Raw genomic sequence first — 20,528 nt, 5'->3', positions numbered from 1 at the left:
ATCTGAGCACCTTTATGTAACTGGAGAATAGAAGAGCTCTTATTTATGATTCTATGTAATTTTATCAGGACAAATAAAGGAACCTGCTTCCAACAGTGAATGAACAGCAGATAATAATCTTATAATACACCAGGGACTCTGTTTAAAAAGGTACATGGATTTCTTTCATTACTTACCAGGTTGTGGAGTTATCCGAGGCATCATCTGGCTTGGCACACTGCCACGGATCATAGAAGGATCAGGTAGAGGGCCGTCTAGAGTGGAATATAGAAAAGGTTAGAACCTTATCTTTCAGGCAGCTATTTCCTTAAAAACAAAAAAAGAAACTCTACAAAAATATCTTTAGTAATGTCTTACAGAATCCAGTCTGAATATGAAAGGAATAAAGCTATGAACTGGACAGGAACCCGAAAAAAATGTTAGTTCTAGAATACAAGAAGAAGCCTCAAAATGGTTTTGGCACATTTCTTTATGAACCAGAGTGCTTTCCGCACTGACAGGAAAATAATCTAAGGTCTTATATTTAAAAAGACGACTACAGCATTGAATACACTGTTGTTTGATTAAGCCTGATTCTTCCGTTGGTATGCAGAATACCTCTATACATAAGGACCACACACTGGCCAAGTTCCCCCAACTCCAATAACGTGTTTTTATGCATACAAGCCCACCGTGAACACTGACTTTAAATACACACATTATACTGCACTACATATCATGTACCTCTTAGATACAAAAACAGAAATAAATATAGATACGTAAATTCTAATATTTTCTTGGATTGTCTGCACATTCTTTAGCAGCACAGTGCTTCCCAACATTTTTCACATCAGGGTGCACCAAAAAAATAATGTTTCTTTCACATTCTGGGATGCCTGTAGTGACCCAGCTCTACCCTGCACCGCCCCCCTCCCCAAGTAGTATGTACTCAAGCTTCGGGCAAACCTGTGGCAGACTGTGCTCTAAAGAGAAGGCCACCATTTCAGACAACTCTCAAAATGTCCTCTGTCACTACTGCTCATTTACTAAAAAGTTTGCTATACTAAACAGCAACAAATAGGACTCCTACTGTATATTAAAAAAATTAGTATCTTTAATATGAATATATTGTCCTTGGTTTGCCCACTAATTATGTTTATGATTTCTTCTGTTTTTCTTTTTTCTTTAAAGCTTCCAGTATTTAGAGACTTTTCTCATTTCATTTTATATTTTCTTCAATATTCTGTATAGTACTTTTTAATTTAAAGTTTTAAAAAATTTGATTCTTCTACAGTTAATTTCTGTGTGTGAGATAAGGTGGGGATCTCATTCCATAAACATATACTCAAGGCCATTCAGTTCCACTAATATTTGTTCCTGCCTGCATCAGTACCATACTGTTTTCATTCTAATAGGAGACTACAATTTAATATGAGACTTTTAACTTGGCTCAAATTTCTAATGAACTCAAGTAAATTCTACCACACCCAAGTATCTCAAATTTGTCCACTTGTCTCTATACCTTAGTTACTGCCCTACTTCAAAGCATCAGCAATGAAGCAGTGTCCTCAACTGTAGTCTTCACTTTTTTTCTGAACAATTGTTCCACCTAATCAAAAAATACCTGTGTTTTCCTTTGCCAGTGGGGCCTCGGTGCATGCTAGTCCCTCTGCCAAAAAAGCTGATGCTGTTCTCAACTCTTCACACCACGGTCCAATGAGAAAGTGTATCTAGCACACTGCAGTTAACAAACGAGGCTGCTAAAAGCCAGTGGCAACCAAGAGTTCTCCATTTCACTACTTCAGGACCTGCGGGGGATGAATTTCTCAGCCCACCTATAATCCACTAATGGCCTAAGACTTGGTACCTACTGGCTCTGTTGGCACTATCTACATGTAGTAGGTAGTGAGCTTTCTCTGATTCAAAGTACAAGTTTTCCCTATCATAGCCTTTCACACATCATTTACACAGCCTGTATTCTTCCTCACTGTTCTATACCTGTATCGTATTTCACTGCTTGGAACCTAGTAGCAAATCAATGAATGAGTAAGGGAATGCATAATAATCTTGGCTATCTGGTTAATTCATCAAGTCATGAAGGCTGCTTTAACTAGAACACTGAACTGTCAAGATGAATTTTAAATGATGCTTCTAAAAAATAAACAGTTCTTCCAATATATCGTGTCAGGAAGAAAGTGTGACAGTGTAAGTAACATGATATTGTTTGTAGGACGTATCAAAGTCAGTGAGGCCTCTGCACCTGCTCAGTCTACATCTATTGGCTGCATACAATATACAAGTCAGTGAAAACCTGTGGACTATCAATTCCACGATGTCACTGTGAGAGAAGAATATCTTCTACGAGAGAAGAATATCTTCGGTACTAAAAATACCATATAACCAAGACATATAAAGCAGCAAGTCCAGTAATCTTAAATATACTGTTCAGCTACTGCTTTTACTGGAAGCTGAATTATTTTCTTTGAAAAGGCAAAAAAGAGTCATTTGAAAACTCTAGAATAGTTACCAAAGCTACTGAAAATTAGTGAATTTGGTTATGAACCATTTTATTACAATTTCTCCCCAAAATAACAATAATAGAAAGCACTCACTTGAAGTCATTCCTGGTTGTGGCTGTCCCATGTTAGGCCCTGGGTTCATGGAAACTGGCCCCATGCTTGCAGCACTTGGTAGCATGTTCTGTTTCTGTAGTCTAGTCCTTCGTTTTTCTTCTAGTTCTTTCTGGATTTTATAGATCTTCTCAGCTAGCAGGTGGTAGTATTCCGCCTTTTGGAATTTTGTAGAGATGAGGAGAAAAGATGAATTACCATGAGGTAACAAAAAAATGAACTAAGAATAGATACTAGCTTCATTTAAAGAGGTAGGAAGAAATGTAATGGGAGAAGAATCAATCTAATCTACTTTCTTAAATCATTCCAAATATGAGCTCATGTTTGGAACGATCGTGTAAAAAGCTGCTTTATTATGAACCTACAGAGTAAAGCATGACCTCTCAAAGTAAGTTTACAAACTATGTGCTGGCAATTTATAGCATGTGGAAAGAATATGCTACATTTTTGAAGAAGTGCCAATTTAGAGAAGAAAGTTCAACTGATATGGAAATACTACTTGAGATGAAAATACTAAGCAGCTGATTCACCATATTCTAGTGAAAATAGCACAGAGCTGGTAACAGCTCAACCACTTTTCAGCTGACAGAAGGACAACCCAGATAAAGTGCCTCGTGAGTGCACTGTATTATTAGGAGGAAAAATGTAAGATTCTTGACATACACTTTAAGAAAATTGCTTTGTTATCGTGACTCCACAGTGAGACTAAGACAGAATGGCTAAAGGGTATCCTGTGAAGTTCAGTATTTTCCGTGTACATGTAACAACGAGGAATAACCAAAAGAGGTCCATTTTTGACTTTATATAGACAAAAAAGATGCTCACTCGATTATTTGCAGATTCATACATGTCCCCTTCCACTTTCCGGGCATATGCAACTAGGTTTTCCATCCGCCTGTCTTTTAAAGCAGCAGGATCCGGAGTAGGAAATATGGCTTGAACACTAGGAACAGAAAATCCTACCACTATTATACCATGTCAGTTTTTCGTTCTTGTCATACAAATATACAGTATTTTAAACTTCTTCCTGATTAGTAGTTCCCCATTTTTATACCATGAACACATTAGGTAAAATTTTAAAATGAGGGGTAAGATGTGCTCAAATATAAAATACTGACCAAAATGAAAATGTCTCTGCGGTAAACAAAGGGTTCTCCTGATCAGAATCTAAGAAATGACTCCATAAAAATACTCTCTGGTCCCTGTAACTCTAATGTGGAGCAAAAAAATTATACTGTGCTATTTGCATAAAGGAAGTGAGGAAACATAACCTTTGTCATAGTATCAAGTAGCAACAGCCTTAAGATCCTTCTACTTTCCTAAATTCAGCTTAGTCAAATAAAACCTAATAATCTACAAAATCTTAAAAGATAAAAAAAAACTTGAAGTGAAGGGGGCAAAAATGCATAATAATTCTGTTAAATTCAGTATCTTTTACTCTCCAGCAAGTCCCTACAAAATGCTTGGCACTGACATTCCAGAAGATTGACAGATGTGATTTCAACCACTAATTTTATCATATGGACACCTTATGTTCACCTGTACCTGAAACAACCATGTGGAGAAGAAATAAATGGAAGCTTAGAAAAATACCTAAGTTAGTAAGAAAAAAAAATCCACAAGCATATAATAAACATTTCACATTAACTCAGATAACAAATCCCAAACAATCTACTGTCTCTGTTCATTAAATAAAAGTTCCTTAACAGCTGGATCACAAAATAAGTTTGTTTTCGTTATTCCTTATTAATTTACTGTATTAACATCTCAGTTTTCTCTTTGTCAAATTCCATTTTTAGTGCTATCATTTGAGAATTCCTAAATGAAACTCAAGTATAATTGGTAGGCTAATGTAACATAAAAATAAAGATAAAAGACAGGTCACAAAGTTCTAAGCCAATTAAAAAAAACGAATAAAACGAAAAGCCCTCCATTAAGTGAGGGGGGGGAACTGATACTTCCAAGAAAAAAAGAAATTCTGCATTTTTTTTTGAAGTATAAACTCTGTAATCAGTCAAGTCTAATCTCTATCTTTAGGATATTGGGTGCATTACATTTTACCACTCCATATGCCTTCTCCCTCTTTCATCTGAGAAGAGAGTGACTGTGAGGCAGTGTGCCTGGCATATATCAACTTCACAACAAATAGCGCAGAGGTATTTCACAAACTATTGATATGTGCACATTTGGAGGGACAGAAGACCACAGAGAAACCACCCAAACAGATTCAACTTGTCAAGATAATAAAAGCTTTACCAGGGACAACAGAAAACAGCACTGACACTACTATTCTAATGATCTAAGACCTAGCTTTTCTTTTAAAATGAGTTCTGTAAAGGCCACTTTACAATTTAAATTTAAAGTGAAAACGTCTTAAATAATGAGTTGATTACTGTCACTAGGCAGAATTGTTTACATGCTGTTAAAGCTGAAAGACTCGTAATGAATAATGGCGAAGAAGTTGAGAAGCAGAGAATAGGAAGCAGGAAAGCCACAGAAGAAGTATCAGCAGCAACAGCCAGGCTACAGAAAAATCACTAACATTTCTCTTGTGTTTAAGTGCCAGGCAGATTGGAAGCATGTTGACCTGTAACTGTTTATGAATAAGACATGCCTACAATCTTACAGTTTGTGAACAAGATGATTTCGAAGATCCTGAGTAATATCTTCATGCCACTGTTTCCGAATTCCAGTACTGGATGGTTGAGCTGCTGTTGGCATAGGACCCAGGGAGGCCACACTGGCATTTTCACTCATCATTGGGCTTTAAAAAGGAGTCGTGAAATAATAGTTTTAGTGAAGAAAGGTAGGAGAAAAGAGGATCTCATTTAAGTAGAGCTGATAGGGCCAATACACCATGACAAGTCCATTTACATAAAGAAGTCTGGGGGTGTGCATGTGTTTATATCTGTGTGAGGGAAAAGAGTTATTAACCCACAACATTTTGTTGTTTGGAGAAGTGGATGATGTGTTTAGAAGACTAAGTCTTGTGTTACATAAAACTAAGCTGTCACTTTGACACAGCTCATCCCAGGGAATCCACTGGACAATGGACTAATCCTTAACCCTGGGATAGAGCAAACTCGTTTTCTAAGCAGCTGCATTTGCAACACCCTACTGTATGTGGGAAGGTGTCTGCTACCCCAAATAATGGATACAATTTTTAATTAGGTTATAGAAAGCATAAAGTATGAACTCAAACATACTATTTGTCTTCATTCATCAAGGATATCTTCTAGTCAAGGAAATTTAAAAACTCAAAAAAGGAATCCTAACAAGTGTCTGAAACCTGACAAAGGGCACAAACCACAATACTTACTTTTGAGAATTTATGGCTGAATGCAACATCGAGTCAGAAAGAAGATTTGACGTTTGAACCCCTACACCTCCGTTTACTCCCATAGGACTAGCACCTAGGTCAAAACAAAAAACATGATAGAATATCTTAAATACCAGTAACAACTTAAAAAAAAAGAGAGAGGAGGTGGAGAAAGAGAGAGAGAAGGAAGAAGGAAAAGTGATGAAAGTCCTAGAAGAAAATGTCACAAGAAACTTTCATCTTTGAAAGACAGACCCAAAATAGAATCTTTAAGGACATTTGAGTAATAAGGAAAATAATCACCATAAACAAAGTTAAGAGACAAATGACAAATCAGGGTTAAAAAATACTAGCAGTACATATAAAAAATCACTATTTACAATATAACTAGCAACACACATATAAAGGCTAATTCACAAAGCACCTTTACAATCCAGTAAGAAAAAGACGAATAATCCAATAGGAAAGGAACAAGCAATTTACATAAAAAGAAATGCAATAGATTTAAAAAATGCACATATGCTCAACTGCATTTAAAATAAAACTTAAAGTAATATATTTTTCTGTATGAAATTTTGAAATCTTTTTAAAGTTTGAGAATATCAAGGGTTGAGAAGGGTCTGGGAAAAAAAGAATTTTCTTTTAAAAAATTATTATTATGGGGAGGTTAGGTTTATTTATTTTTTAATGGAAGTACTAGGGACTGGACCTAGGACCTCATGCATGCTAAGCACGCACTCTACTACTGAGCTATACCCTCCCCCCTAAAAGAAGCATTTTCAGTGAAAATCCATTGGTGTGTAAACTGACTCACTTTATTTGGTAATTGCTAAATAAATGAAAAAATGCATGCACATATTCATTGATTAGGATTTCCATTTCTGATATTTGTCTTACAGTTATACTCATACATGTATGTACAGATGTAAGAGCAACGTCAAAGAAGCAAAAAACTAGAACCAGAATTGCTTAGGGAACTGAATTATACATGCACGTGCTTTTGTAAGCACAGTTTATGTAAGGACATAAGGAATCTAAGTATGATGGTCCCTAAAGAGGGTAATAAAACTGTCTGGGTTAGAGTTAAACTATTTTTTATTGAATATTCCTTCAGACTGGCTTGAATAGCTCTATGTGCATGTATTACTTTTTTGATTAACAGTTTTAATGAATATTCTATTTCCTTAAAAACATAAAACAGCAATGTTCAGATTTTCATGCGGTTAAAATTTTTTTGATACACAATTCTATTAATATACTCCTCAAGGTATTTTGGTTAAAGACAAGAAAACAAACAAAACTTCCCAGTAAAATGCAAATAATGAACTAGATTCTATCTAAGTCAAATCCTGTTGCCTTTTTTCATCATGCTTCCTACATGCTTAGGCAGAACTTTGCTTCTGACAGCATCAGGGTGGCTCTGAAATGTAGCTGCTGGTAGTGGTCTTTAATTGTCTCAACTGCAATTCTTTATTTGTCACCACTGTGTTATTTTTAGAGAAATTATGTACCCTTAAGGCATATTTTTTAATTGGTGGTAATATTATGAAGGTAAAAGAAAAAAGTGATTACACTGAGTATCAGTTTACTTATCTTACTGCTTTCTGATGGTACATGAAAACATAGCCAAACATTCTCTACAAAGTATCCAGGTCCACTTAATATTTCACATTGACTGTGAGTAATGGCTCATAACTTCAGAGGGAATATTCTTACACAGGATAGTATTTAAGACCCTAGGAGTGAGCATTCACTTGAGAATACAAAAATGTAGGAAGTCAGACACTACTGGCACTGACAAAGAGTAAGTCAGGAGGAAAAAATGAACAAGGAAAGAATTCATGGCACCTAAAAAATCAGGGAGTATATTATATGTATTTTTAAGCCCAAGGAGAAACCCTCAGCCCTAGGAGTATATATTTTTTCTAACCCCTAATAAAATCTTTATAGGAATATGTTAATTTAATATGAACTAGAAGATTAAGAATGTGGTCAAATATGGTCATGGAAGGCTTACAGAAAAAAGCTCTAATTTTGGGCTCTGGAGTGGATTCCCTCTTCCCCTCCCTGCTACAGAATCTCTATAACCTGATATACGTAGTAGCTACTTTTGTTTTGTCTACTTAGTCATTTACCTGCCCACCCAGACTAGAGATGTCTTAAAGTAGGGACCATGTTACCCCCTTTACTAGTTTTTTCCAGCACACAGCACATCTGAGTGAATGCTGTTAATCATTTATTCAAACACCCTTGTCAATCAAAGGACCTAAAATCTGTAACTGAGAATGTCCCAGCATTACAGCGGTTCTGTCACAGAGGGAGACACATCTGTCACTGTGAATATTTTCCCCATGGAAGCATTAGTATAAATGTCTGCTCAGGCACTTCATCCTACCTAGTACTATATACTTCAGGTAAAGGTCGTATGACACAGACCCTTACTCATAAGTAGTACTTCTTAATATCTGACAGTCTGTTGGAACATAAACTAGATATGATGTCTACCAAATAAGTGAGATATAAAACCTTTAGAAGAGAATACAAAACAAAACTCAAGTTCTTGATAGTAACAGTTCCAGAACTTCCATGAAATAGCTGAAAAATGGGTAATCAATAATTTGAAGGTCAACAATAAAACAAGAGAATAGGGATACTATAAGGGCTAGCTAAAAGCAAAGAATCCCAACAAATTATTAAAACTTGATGGCATACCACACGACAACCCATGACATACTCATCCCCAAAGTGTTTAATCAGGATCTAATTTTAAGGAAACAGTCAGACAAATCCAAATTATGGGACAATCTACGAGGCTCATGAAGTCACTGTGTGATGAACAAAGAAAAGGTGGGATGACTTCTAGATGAAAAGAGACAAAAGACACTTAACTAAATGAATGTAAAACACTTGACTTTTGGGGACAACTGGATAAATTAAAATACAGACTGTACTAACTAGAGGATATTAGCAAATGTTCAATTTTGCAGGTGTGGTAACAATACTGTGGTTATGGAGTTGAGTATTCTTTATTACTAGGAAATACATGCCGAAATAGTTAGCAGTCAACTGTGAAGATCTCTGAAGTCCACACAGACTCAAAGCAAATGTGGCAAAAATGTTGAAAATTAGTAAATCTAGATAAAGGGTATCACATAGTCTCTATTGGACTATGACAATTTTTAGCAGGTTTGAAAAACCAAATTAAAATTCAGGAGAAAAAATGTACAGAGGAAAAGAAGTCACTAAAACACTGCCTTTACTTTAAATCTGCAATGATTATGAAGGAAGAATCTAAAATATTTTAAATCACTACTGGGGAGATTACATAGATGTGCTTCTATGGCCCAAATTTTCTGACAAAGCTTTCCTATCTATCACTTTGGCAGGGCCCCCAAGGATACATTAGGGTTAAAATAATATGGGTGAGAATTGACAGAACTAGCCACTTGGAGCTCAATCTTAGAAAAACATAAAAGATAAACATTTTAGGTTACTGAGTAAGTAAAACAATACTCAAGTAAACTGCTTTTGTTTACAAACAGGATAAAAATCTCACACTGTTAGGGAACACAATTTAATCCTGTTTGTGGATTTAGCCTACTAGATCAAGTCCAAACCTGAAGCATCTTGAAACTTGATTAATCTTACTCCTAAAATAATAATTTTAAAGACACTGAAAAAAGGGAAAAAAAGAAATTCACGAAGCAAATTTTCAAGTAATTTTGTGGGTATATACAAATGTATATACAAGTATACAGATGATACAAGAAAAGATGAAAAGAATTAAACTAGGAACTATACACAGAAATTTGAAAAATTAATGGAAAATAATTACAAAAATGAAAACCTAGGCCAGAGGTAGATAACTTCACTGGGTCAAGATTCTAAAACTCAAAGAAGATGTACTCTGTATCACTTGGAAAGGGAGAGAAAAAAGCAATCATAAGTTAAAAAGAGAGAGAGTAAAGGTGAAATGAAGTCCTCAGATCTCTCTTTTAATACATACATAAGAGCTTGAAAATAAGCCTGAAAAGGCAGGAATGCTCTCCATCCCAGTTTCTAGACCAGTTTTTAAAACTCTTCACTCAATAACTGTTTAACAAGTTAGCACTGCTTTTCATGAAATAATGCACATTTCAAGATAAAAATAACAAAAATCAACAAGATTACATTTTTACAAGAGTGGTGTGCCCAACTGTTTTCTCATTTAGAATCAAACAGTGGGCAGAAACTAAGCCTACCGCACTTATGAATGGAAGGCTAAGAGTGGGTTTCATAGGCAAAACCATGATGGATTATTCTGAATCAGACTTTTCTAGTTACAGAAAAACATCATCACCAAGAACAATTTTAGAATAACAGGCAAAGTATTAAAAAGCACAGGCTTACCAGAGCTGGATATTTAACTATTTATACAAAATGGCTTATATGTTCGACTGCCTGACAGCAAAGGGATAATTATAGGGCAATTCTCCTTTATCTTACCATATAATTAAGAGAATAAAAACCACTGTGAGTTAGGATATTAGAACACTGCTCACTTCCCCTTCCCTCTCAGTTGTATCATAGGAAGAGGTTAAGCAAACAAGTATATTTGATTAACTATTTCAAAGGCAAGCAAACTACTTCTGTTGCTAGATATATCTGGAAATCTACATTAACAATAACTAAACATTTCAAACCAAAAGAATTTTTCAAGCCAAAACACAACTGTTTCTTTGTGCCTTTTAAAAAAGCAAAAATAAATAAATAAAAGGGGGGGGCCCTTAAATGTCCAACAGTAACAGACGGTTCTATACAAAGAAATACTATACAAGCATTAAAAATGATACATTAAGTATGGAAACTGAAAAGACCTTCACATTTCGTAAAGAAGTAGCCTGTTATAACACATGGGATCCCATTTCTAGAAATATAAAGTCATTGGGATTAGGAAGGATATAAACAAAGTAAAAGTTGCCTCTGATACATGGATTACAAGGGAATTTTTATACTACAATGTTTTTATGTTTTCAAATTTTCTTCTTTTTTTAATATTGAAGGACAGTCAGTTTAAGATGTGTCAATTCCTGGTGTACAGCATGTTTCAGTCATACATATACATATACATATACATATATACATATATTCCTTTTCATTATTTGTTGCAAGGTACTGAATATAGCTGCCTGTGCTATATAGTATAAATTTGTTGTGTATCTATTTTATGTATAGTATGCACTGCAATCTTCTAAAAATTACTTTAAAATGAGTCATGTTACAAAAAAAGTAAGAGAGGGAGAGAGACAGAAACAATAACAGAGAGACCACGATAAACCAAGGAGTTAACCTTGCATATTACTTGGCATTTACACGAACTGATAATCTCATCTGTCACTAGGAGGCCACAGACTTACTCATGTTGCTCATGGGTCGCATCCCTTGAGGAGACTGCCCCGACTGCTGGTTCTGCTGGTTCTTTGCTTGCACCTGGGGCTGTGTCGGCATCTGATTTACTTGATAGGGTAGTCCAAGGGCTGCATAAGCTCTTTCTATAGAGCTGGGATCAATCTGACTAACAGTGCTTAGGCTGGGAGTAGACTGTTGACCCACCCCTAGAGAGCTAGTATTTCCAAGTCCAACTGGTGCTCCAGTCAGAATTGCTGGAGAAAACAAAAGAAACAGTATTACAACATTAAAGATGGTGAAAAAGAAAACACTACCATGTTTGAGTGAATTTTAAACACAAAATTGTTATGTGATTATGAAATACATGCATCTCATTTCCTATTATTTCCCTGAAGAAATTACTGGATGCATAACTGAGTGGTCAAAGAATCACTGGCATGTAAGGCTTTTGATCCAAAATACCCAAAAGCCTTCCCATAGACTGTATCAATGTTCCCACCAACAGTGCACAAATGCCTCAAAGCCAATACCAGGTAGTATCACTTCTGCCAATGTGACAGGATAGACATGGTACTTCTTCATTTCTTAATTTAATAGTGAACTTTATGGTATTCCCTCCCTCTAGCAAACTATTTCGTAGTCCCAATTCTCCACTGGGCTATTTACGATTTATCTTTATGGAATTTAATTCCTTTCTAACATGCTATATATTGAGTTCCAAATTTGTCTTTCAATTCTTAAGTTTTGTTTCCAGAGGAGTTGTGGGAGCTGCACTTTCTACTTTTGACCTGTCTTTTCTATGAAAAGAAGCTCCTCATCACCCCAGGCTTGTAAAACTAATCTCAAACCTTTTTTCTTTTTTTTTACATAATTTCAGATAATCTAAATATTTAGATCGCTCATATAAAAGAGTAACTTGCCCAATGTCAAAGCAATGATCTTTCTGGATCGTATTTTAGGTTAAAAGTAGTTCAATTCTAACCTTATTAATATGACATTAAGTGGTAAATGGAAATAATCTAGTATTAGCTCTAGGCAGTCAGAGGAACTTCACATAATCAAGAAATACTTTAAATCTCACCAAACTGCATTGGTGAGAGTCTGAGAATACTTTTGATATAAAAGCTTCAAAAGATTTAAACACTTACACTGTTGATTTCTCTTATCCCCAGCATTCTTAAGGGGGAGACACACAGGGCAATCATGCCTTGTACAATTCTTCCAGTGTGAAATGATTTGTCGAGAAGATGCACAGTGTGCCACTAAAAAGAACAAAAATGATTGTTTTTCCAAATGCAGCTTATATTTTTATATTAGTATCAACTAACTTATCAATCACTTAACAAGGGCTACAAATGTTATTAACCCATTACATCTTCATAATACCTCTACAGAATAGTTGTTAGTACTCATGTTTTATAGTTGAGAAAACAGGTAAAAACTGGTTAAGTAATCTGCACAAAGTCACAGAGCACCCAAAGTGGGATTCAAACTCAAGCTGGTCTGGCTTCCAGAGCCCCTATTTTCATCATAAAGTTGTGAAGTCTATTTTATTCTATAAAAATCTGTAAAAATAGACTTCTAATGACTCCATAAATACACAAATTATATTAAGTTGAGTAACATTGTTTTTGTATTTACACTATGCTACACTGGGGCAAATCAGTCAGTAGGAATCATCACATCTGGGAAGTCTCTAGAACTTCCTCTCCTACCACATATCTCTAGATACTCATTCACAAAATGATACTGACTTTTACCATAACCTAATATAGAGTAAGGCATTATCAATAAGAAGTCTCAAAATAGAGATATTTTGAGTACTAACTGTAAGTATTAACGGCTGAGCATGAAAACGCCTTGAGCCCACTCACCTTGGCAGGACTTGCCTGACTGGCAGTGTGTCATGTGGTTAAGGACATTCTTCATTGTCCGACAGTGGGGAAGGTTGCACTGCCGCACTTCCCCATTAGCCTGCTCCCGGCGCTGGCACTTGTGAGCGTGCAAAAGGAGAACAAGCTGCTGCTGGATGAGCTTGCGCTTCTCTGGATCAGCCGTGTGTGCTCCAGAACCCATCCCTTGGGCTACCGGAGTCACCAGGCCCGGCTGCTGGACCTGCGGGGACTGCTGCTGGCCCTAAGGGATAAAACAATAAAGATACATTTAATTTTAGGTGTCATGGTGTGCTACCTCCCTATTAAATATGCACCTGGAGATTTTCAATGAAAATCTTTAAGGACAGACTCCATTTTTTTTTGACACAGGGGATTCTAACATAAATAAATGAAGCTTTCTACAATCAAGAAGCTCAATTTAATAAGAAAACAAATTACTACATAAACCAAGCAATAAAACCAAAGTACGTATAACATAAAGAGAGCAAAAGAAAGAGGAGAACACGGTAAGCTCCACTGTGAGGGGTAGAAGGAAGGAATCTGTAGTGAACAGTAGGTCCAAGTTAGGTTTTGAAGAATAATGAAGATCTTCTTGGGAGACCTGGCACGGCCTTTCAGGTGTGTAGAAAATTAGTTTTTGTAAACTCTGGAGGAAATTTGGTTTTTCCAGTAAAAAAGTAAACATTTCTGGGGACAGAAATGCCATGTATTATTCATCTTTATATCTCCAATACTTCGCTGAGTCCTGAAATATAAGCATTCAATGAATATGACTGAATGCAATTCCTATAGTACAATTTTTTTTCCAAAGACAATTTTTTCCATGGACTACTTGCTATATTTACAACCAGAAATAGTTCTACTTTAGAAAAATAGCAATGTTAGAGGCTTTGGAAATTTTTCCGTAACAAAAATCACATTTAAAATTAGTGTGTAACTTTGAGAGGGAAGTTACTTCTATGTAGGAGTATCAGATACATATTAGTTGGTGTGGTCACTGAGAGCTGGAATCCTCTGTCAGAGAGTCCTTCCCAAGAGGAAAAAGGTTCCGTTTTCATATCCTACAGAAAGAAATGTTCACAAGAAGGATATGGCAGGACATCAAAACTTTCACTGTAGCAGCCCCACTTGCTCCTATTTGGACCAGCACCCTTACTGATCAATACAAGTAACAAAACACTATGTGAAATAGAAGGCAGAAGCTTCCTCGATCACAGGGGCCATCCATTACATCCTACTGTGTATAGCAGATGATATCAAAGTTTAACATAATTCTTTTCTTAAAGTGTCAGGTGGAAGACAAATTTTAGATAGATTACTACTCACCATGTTGGGCATTCCTCCACCAGGAACTGCCTTTTTGTCCATTGCAAACGGAGGTAAGCTATTTGGTAGCACAGACTTTGTTGGAATCTGGAGACCAAGGCCACTGGTTCCAATCTGCTGTCCAGAATTCTGAGTATATGGTGAACTGTAAGGATTTGGGTTGTTCATCATTCCCATCTAAGAACAAGAAACAGAAGAGAAATTAAGATTGTTATTCTCCATACTAATAGAACATTACCATTTCCTTTCTTTTCCCACTTCCTAATTAACAGACAATTTTAAAAGAAAGTCTCTGTATATATAAACATATTGTAATCTGAGGGTCCCAGGTACAGTAAATTTAGAGCTGTCTTCTATAAATAAGATAAATGTTTTAGAAAAATCTGTGTGTTCATTTAGCTATATAACTGCTAAGCAGGGTTTGCCATTTTTCTCCACTTTAAATGTACTAAATGACTTTCATTTAATATGCAAACATAATAAATTCAATTCAACTCAATTAATCATCAAATCCTTAAAAATTAAATTACAGTTTGATTTGTCAGAGCATTTGAATGCTTATTCCAGCATTTTGTTTATAAAAAAGGTAGAAAACTCTTAGTTTGGGGGATATGTCCTTTTTTTTAAAATTTTTTTTAAAAAAATTTTTGGAGGGGAAGGTAACTAGGTTTATTTATTTAATGGAGGCACTGGGGATTGAACCCAGGACCTTGTGCAAGCTAGGCATGTGCTCTACCATTGAGCTACACCCTCCCCCTGATATGTCCTTTTTTTATTTAGGAACACAGTAGACTTTTTCAATCTGAAACCTTTAAAAAGATCATCCAAACTTCAGAGTCTGCACCATTTCTTGCTGTCTTACACCTAGCTGTTTTTATTAAATTACCTCCTTTGTTCTTAAAGTAATTTGTGTGTGTCTGCAAACCTTATCTACTTCAAAAAGTAAGTTTTTCCCCTGTGTTTATGCAAGTCCACCTGGAATCATCATACTGGATAATGATTAACTTAAAGAACAGAGTATTAATTATTCAGAAGCCAAATATTTTACTGGTAATGATGCAACTTACAGTTCTATTCTTCCATATAAGGTCCCACTATAAGTCAATCATCACCCACTAGAAACATACAGCAAGAACTCAGAACAGAAACTAAGAATGCTACCACTGCTGACCAATTACAAGGAGTCATAAGGGATTTCTATATTCTTCTCAAACGTTCTATCAGAGGGTCCTTCGAATTCTACATCTAATCACCCACCCTCCATCGTTTCCATGTATCCGTGCCCACTATCACTGTCTTAATTCAAGCCCCTCATCACAGCTTTTATAGACTGTCTAACAGGTTTTCTTGCCTTCTGTTCTAACTTTTTTCTATTCATAAAGGGGAAAAACCATAGTATACCAGACCCTTCATGATCTTCATAAGTACTGACTACTCTCCATGGCATCCTATCTCCTGTACCCATTAACTTGCAAACCTGAGAGTATCACGCTTCTCGAATCTCCAACATTTGTTTAGGCTTTCCCTTTTCCCTATAACTAGGCAATGGTACACCCTCCTTTCCTATTTGACTTCTGAATGCTAACCTGTAAAGGAAATAAAATACTAAGTTTGTGAATAGGCAGTCTAATTTTCATTTTTTCTTGCTTACTTGGCTGGTACAAAGGTAAATAAGTAGCTGCAGATTCTATCCATCCTTTAAGATACATTTCAAAAGTTACCACCTCTGTGAAGTATCTATTATTCTAGACAGTTCTTTTTCAACCCAAACAGAAATGTTCATGCCTTTATTTATAATATAACATAGGTGATAAAAGTATCTGTGAAAAATGTCTTCTATCCACAGACCAAAAGATAAAGAACCTTAGTTGATTTTTCTTTGTAGCCCTGTCATCCCAAACCTGGCTGACAAAAGAACTCGCTGACTCAGGAAAATAGAAACACAAAGTAAATTGTATGAACTCTGTAAGTAAAATTCAGTTCTTTATATCATATGCAGTCAACTCTGCAAATTTATATGAATATAACATCTTCATCAGTTCAAAGGTTCGCCTGTAGTGGGAAGGCAAAATATTAAAGAAAAAATTAAAGAACATTTCCCAGAAAGGTTAGAGACTAGGAGTTAAGTAACCTGCCTAGTGCTCTAATAATGATAGGGAACGAGACTGTGTAAATTGGCACAGTTTGGGCGTATCATAAAAAAATGGGGGTGGCCTAAATGGTAAGCATCCAGAGTAAAAAGTGTATTGTCTCCAATAACTGGAATTTCCTATGTGAATCTGGACAGTAAGATTGTAGGGACAATCAAATGAATACAGAAACAGGCTTAAATTCAAAGTTCAGGTTTCAAACATGGCTAGGAGTGCTGCTACTACATATGCTTTTAAAGTACTAATATTTATATTAATATAGTTCCAATGATATGCACATCTCCACCTGGAGGAGTTATATTTCACTTGTGTTTCTTATTACCATGCAAATTCATGACAGACATAAAATGAAAGCCATTCTATCATAGAACTTGCACGACAGACCATAAAAGACCAAAAGACAATAGATTATGCTTGTAAAGAGTCCATAATTTACATAAATTAAAATGCTGGGCTTTGTAAGATGCCTTGGTATCTCGTTAATAAGCATAATGTCTTTATCAAACATCCTAGTAGAATCTGGTCTTTCACACATTTGTTCACACAGACACTGCCTTGTGCAAACAACTACACCAATTGAGTTTCAACCAATTCCTGATATTGCTTGTTCCCTCAATCACCACGTATTACCTAGAAACTCCAAGTTCACTCTATGACAGAGTACGGTCTCAAATATACAGACTGCACTAACTGCTGGTCAGCTGGCAGTAATTCATTCCTGATACTTCTGGTCACTCTGACCAACAAAGACTCTCAGGCTTGTTTTCCCATCTCCTTCAGAGTTCTGCCGCCAGCATTAGAAAATAAAATAAAACCAATGCCCCTCATCCCTACCCTATCCCCCCAACCCTTACAGCTCCCCCATCAAATATAACAAGAAGGGAATATACTATACCTAATTTCTGCTATACTGTAGTTAGTTATTAGAGCTCGTTCCCTTCCCTACAGATAATGTGATCCAGATGTCCAACTACCCACCACCTACCTGAACCACAAAGATACAGATCTCTACCTAAACTGAAAAGGCAGAGGACCAGGAAGCCACAAACAGTTCTAAGGCAGCTAAAACCAAAGGACCTGCAGGGCACTATTTTATCTTTCTTTAAAAAGAAATCTAACTACACAGGTTGTGTCTAAGCATTCAATATATTAAAAAGAAACTTTACGGAACACAGGAACACATATAACACATGATGGTGAATAAATATTGACATATAAATAGGAAAAATAAAAACTAGTGCCCAAAATACAACAAATATAACAGTTTAGAAACATTAAACACAGCGACAAAAATCTCTTAAGACTTGCAAGCATCAACAGTAACACACAACAACACTAACTGTGACTCCAAGATTCACCAAATAATAAAAACAAAATTAAACTACATTCTGACATTTCCTCCTACCTACTGGATTTGATAATATTTCTATATCCAAGTCATATGCCAGGCATTATGTTAAGCACTGGGGTAGGGGAGGAGATATGCTGATAAACAAGGAAGACTAGGGATCTCTCAGATCCTACATCCAATCCTAAATATTTTTCAGACTCATTCCCATTACTTTTATACCACTGCCTTAGTTAGGGGGCCTCATCACTGCACAGGGACTATTTTAAGTTGATACTGCACACCTAAAACCACATCCATCCAGATTGTAAATCTGAGCATAAGATTCTCCTATTTAAAACCCATCAGAATATGGCCTTTAAGGCCCATCTTTTTCTCTCTCAACATGGATTCTTCCTCCCTGCCTTATACTTAATACCTTCCTAACTGGTCCTTCCTGCTTCATTCCTTGCCTATCCAAGAACACCCAAGTTCTAAAAGATGCAAGAGATAAATCATTACTCTTAGTTTAAAATTTTACAGGTTAAATACTCTTTAACATCACATGCCAAATACCATCACAAACTGATATTAATTTTAAGAGAAGAGCTCCAAAATGGACATTAGCACTCTTACCTCCTTAAAAAAATTTTAAGAGAAAAGGAAAAAAGAATTATTCCTAATGCCAGTACTCCTTTGGATAAAGTTCGCAGTTGGCTGTTTTTTGTTATTGTTGTCTTTGGTACTAGTTTCATCAATCACAAAGCATGTAAAACCTTGGATATGTATCTATCTGGATGCCAGGTAACACTTTATAGCAGGTGAGGTAACCAGAGACATAGAAAAGAGGGTTAGGATTTGTATATTCTTTTCCCCTCGATCTAGGGCTGCAGAGTAAAAACTGAAAAGTAACACATAAAGAGGCTCCAAAGTTCTATCTGTGAAAGGTTCAGGGGTCACTAAGATGGATTACAAAAAACAGGCATGGCTCCTGCTCTTACAGGTCTCAGTCTAGCAATGATCATGTGTATGTAAGTTACAAGTAAGCCAGGAGGTGAAATGCTGAGACAGCAAACAAAAAACCCCAGTATTTGTTTTTAGCTGTGTAGGTCTTATGAATATTAAGAATTACAATAACAGAATGACATTATACTATAGTGATGAACGAACATTTTTAATTCAGAAAGACAAGAGTTCTCTGTAGTAACCTCCCTCACTTTGTTTCCTTACCTGTATAATATGAATAAAACTATCATTTCATAGGGCTGATGTTAGAATTAATGGCCCCAACACATATTAAGTATCTTTAATAATCAGGAGTTCCTTAGAATTTGGAGCTAAACACTGATATACGTACAAGTATACTGTCTGACACTGAAACTAGTCTCCTTAATCATACATAACAAGATCCTTCATAGAATAGCTTTGTTTCTATTTTCTAAGGGAACCCCCCCAAAACCCCTCCAGAATATTAATAAACACTTATTGAATAAAAAGTCCTTAGTTTCAAAGAAAAGTAAACCTTCCATCAAATTTATATAGTATTAATCCACTGAAGTCTCTGGTACATCCTCCAGCCAGCTGCTATCCATGGGGTACACTGATTTGATCTCCCCATTACAACTGAGAGCTATGCTGCTACAGACTCCAGCTTTAACTACACGATGTGGCTTTAATTTCCCCCCTCCTCATAAAAATGTTAAAAGAACATCACAAAATGGGAACTACAATACATGCACTTGCTAAGACTACTACTCTAATAATAGGTGCTTACTACTATATGCCACTCACAAAGAGCTGACTTGTATTAACTGATCTAGTTCTCCAATAATCCCATGAGGTAGGTGACACTTACTCTTACTATTCACATTCCACAGATGGGAAAACTGAGGTACCGTAAGCAATTCAGTGTAATGTAGCTACTATGTAAGTGGCCAAGTCCATTTTTAACACAGGCAGTACAGCTCATAGTCCACACCAATAACTATGATGCTTTTTAATTTCATTTCTTCCTTCATACTTAAGGGGTGGCTATTGAAAAAGGATTTTCAAAATTTTTAAATTTCTTTTGTCACCAGCATTTTTGAGGAGGCAGACATAGTGTCTTGTGAAGTTAATGGGGACTGAAATGATCTTAACTGAAAAGCTTTGATTTGCAATATGCAGGTAAATAGGAGGAGGCTGGTGGTATAGACCAGATTCTCATCCAGACAGTATCGATCAGAATCTGCACACTATTCTGCCTTTCACTGTACCCTCCTGAACTCACTGGTCAGAAATAAAGACCTAAAACATTTGTCTCTGATTATTTTATGCTGACTAAAATTAAAGATTAGGGTGAAAGGGGGTATGATCCAAGTTTCTTCCCATAAGCCACCATCAGCAAGACTTCTGAAAGACTGTCATAGTAATAAAGTCACAACCTACCTACCTGCACATTTTGAATCACAGATTCATTCATAAAAAGAACTGTGTACAAAAGCCACTACTATGTGCCAACAGGGTTCAAGTTAT

General features: G+C 36.0%; 1 protein-coding gene across 1 annotated transcript in view; it reads right to left on the bottom strand.

The window, feature by feature from the left end:
* The window catches only part of EP300 (EP300 lysine acetyltransferase), a 66,933-nt gene that overhangs the window by 25,868 nt on the left and 20,537 nt on the right, over positions 1–20,528 (bottom strand). Inside the window, exons 3-11 of the mRNA XM_010960248.3 lie at positions 14,538–14,714; positions 13,191–13,452; positions 12,465–12,578; positions 11,325–11,570; positions 5,929–6,022; positions 5,236–5,373; positions 3,435–3,552; positions 2,592–2,766; positions 177–254 (exon numbers count right to left, since the gene is read on the bottom strand). Coding sequence (XP_010958550.2) covers positions 177–254; positions 2,592–2,766; positions 3,435–3,552; positions 5,236–5,373; positions 5,929–6,022; positions 11,325–11,570; positions 12,465–12,578; positions 13,191–13,452; positions 14,538–14,714 — 1,402 coding nt within the window. The remainder of the gene's footprint in view (positions 1–176; positions 255–2,591; positions 2,767–3,434; positions 3,553–5,235; positions 5,374–5,928; positions 6,023–11,324; positions 11,571–12,464; positions 12,579–13,190; positions 13,453–14,537; positions 14,715–20,528) is intronic.

Source organism: Camelus bactrianus, chromosome 12, assembly GCF_048773025.1.
Source record: "Camelus bactrianus isolate YW-2024 breed Bactrian camel chromosome 12, ASM4877302v1, whole genome shotgun sequence".
NCBI classification, from domain to species: Eukaryota; Metazoa; Chordata; class Mammalia; order Artiodactyla; family Camelidae; genus Camelus; species Camelus bactrianus.
The sequence above is the reverse complement of the archived record's forward strand: the minus strand, read 5'-3'. Positions and strand labels throughout refer to the sequence as shown.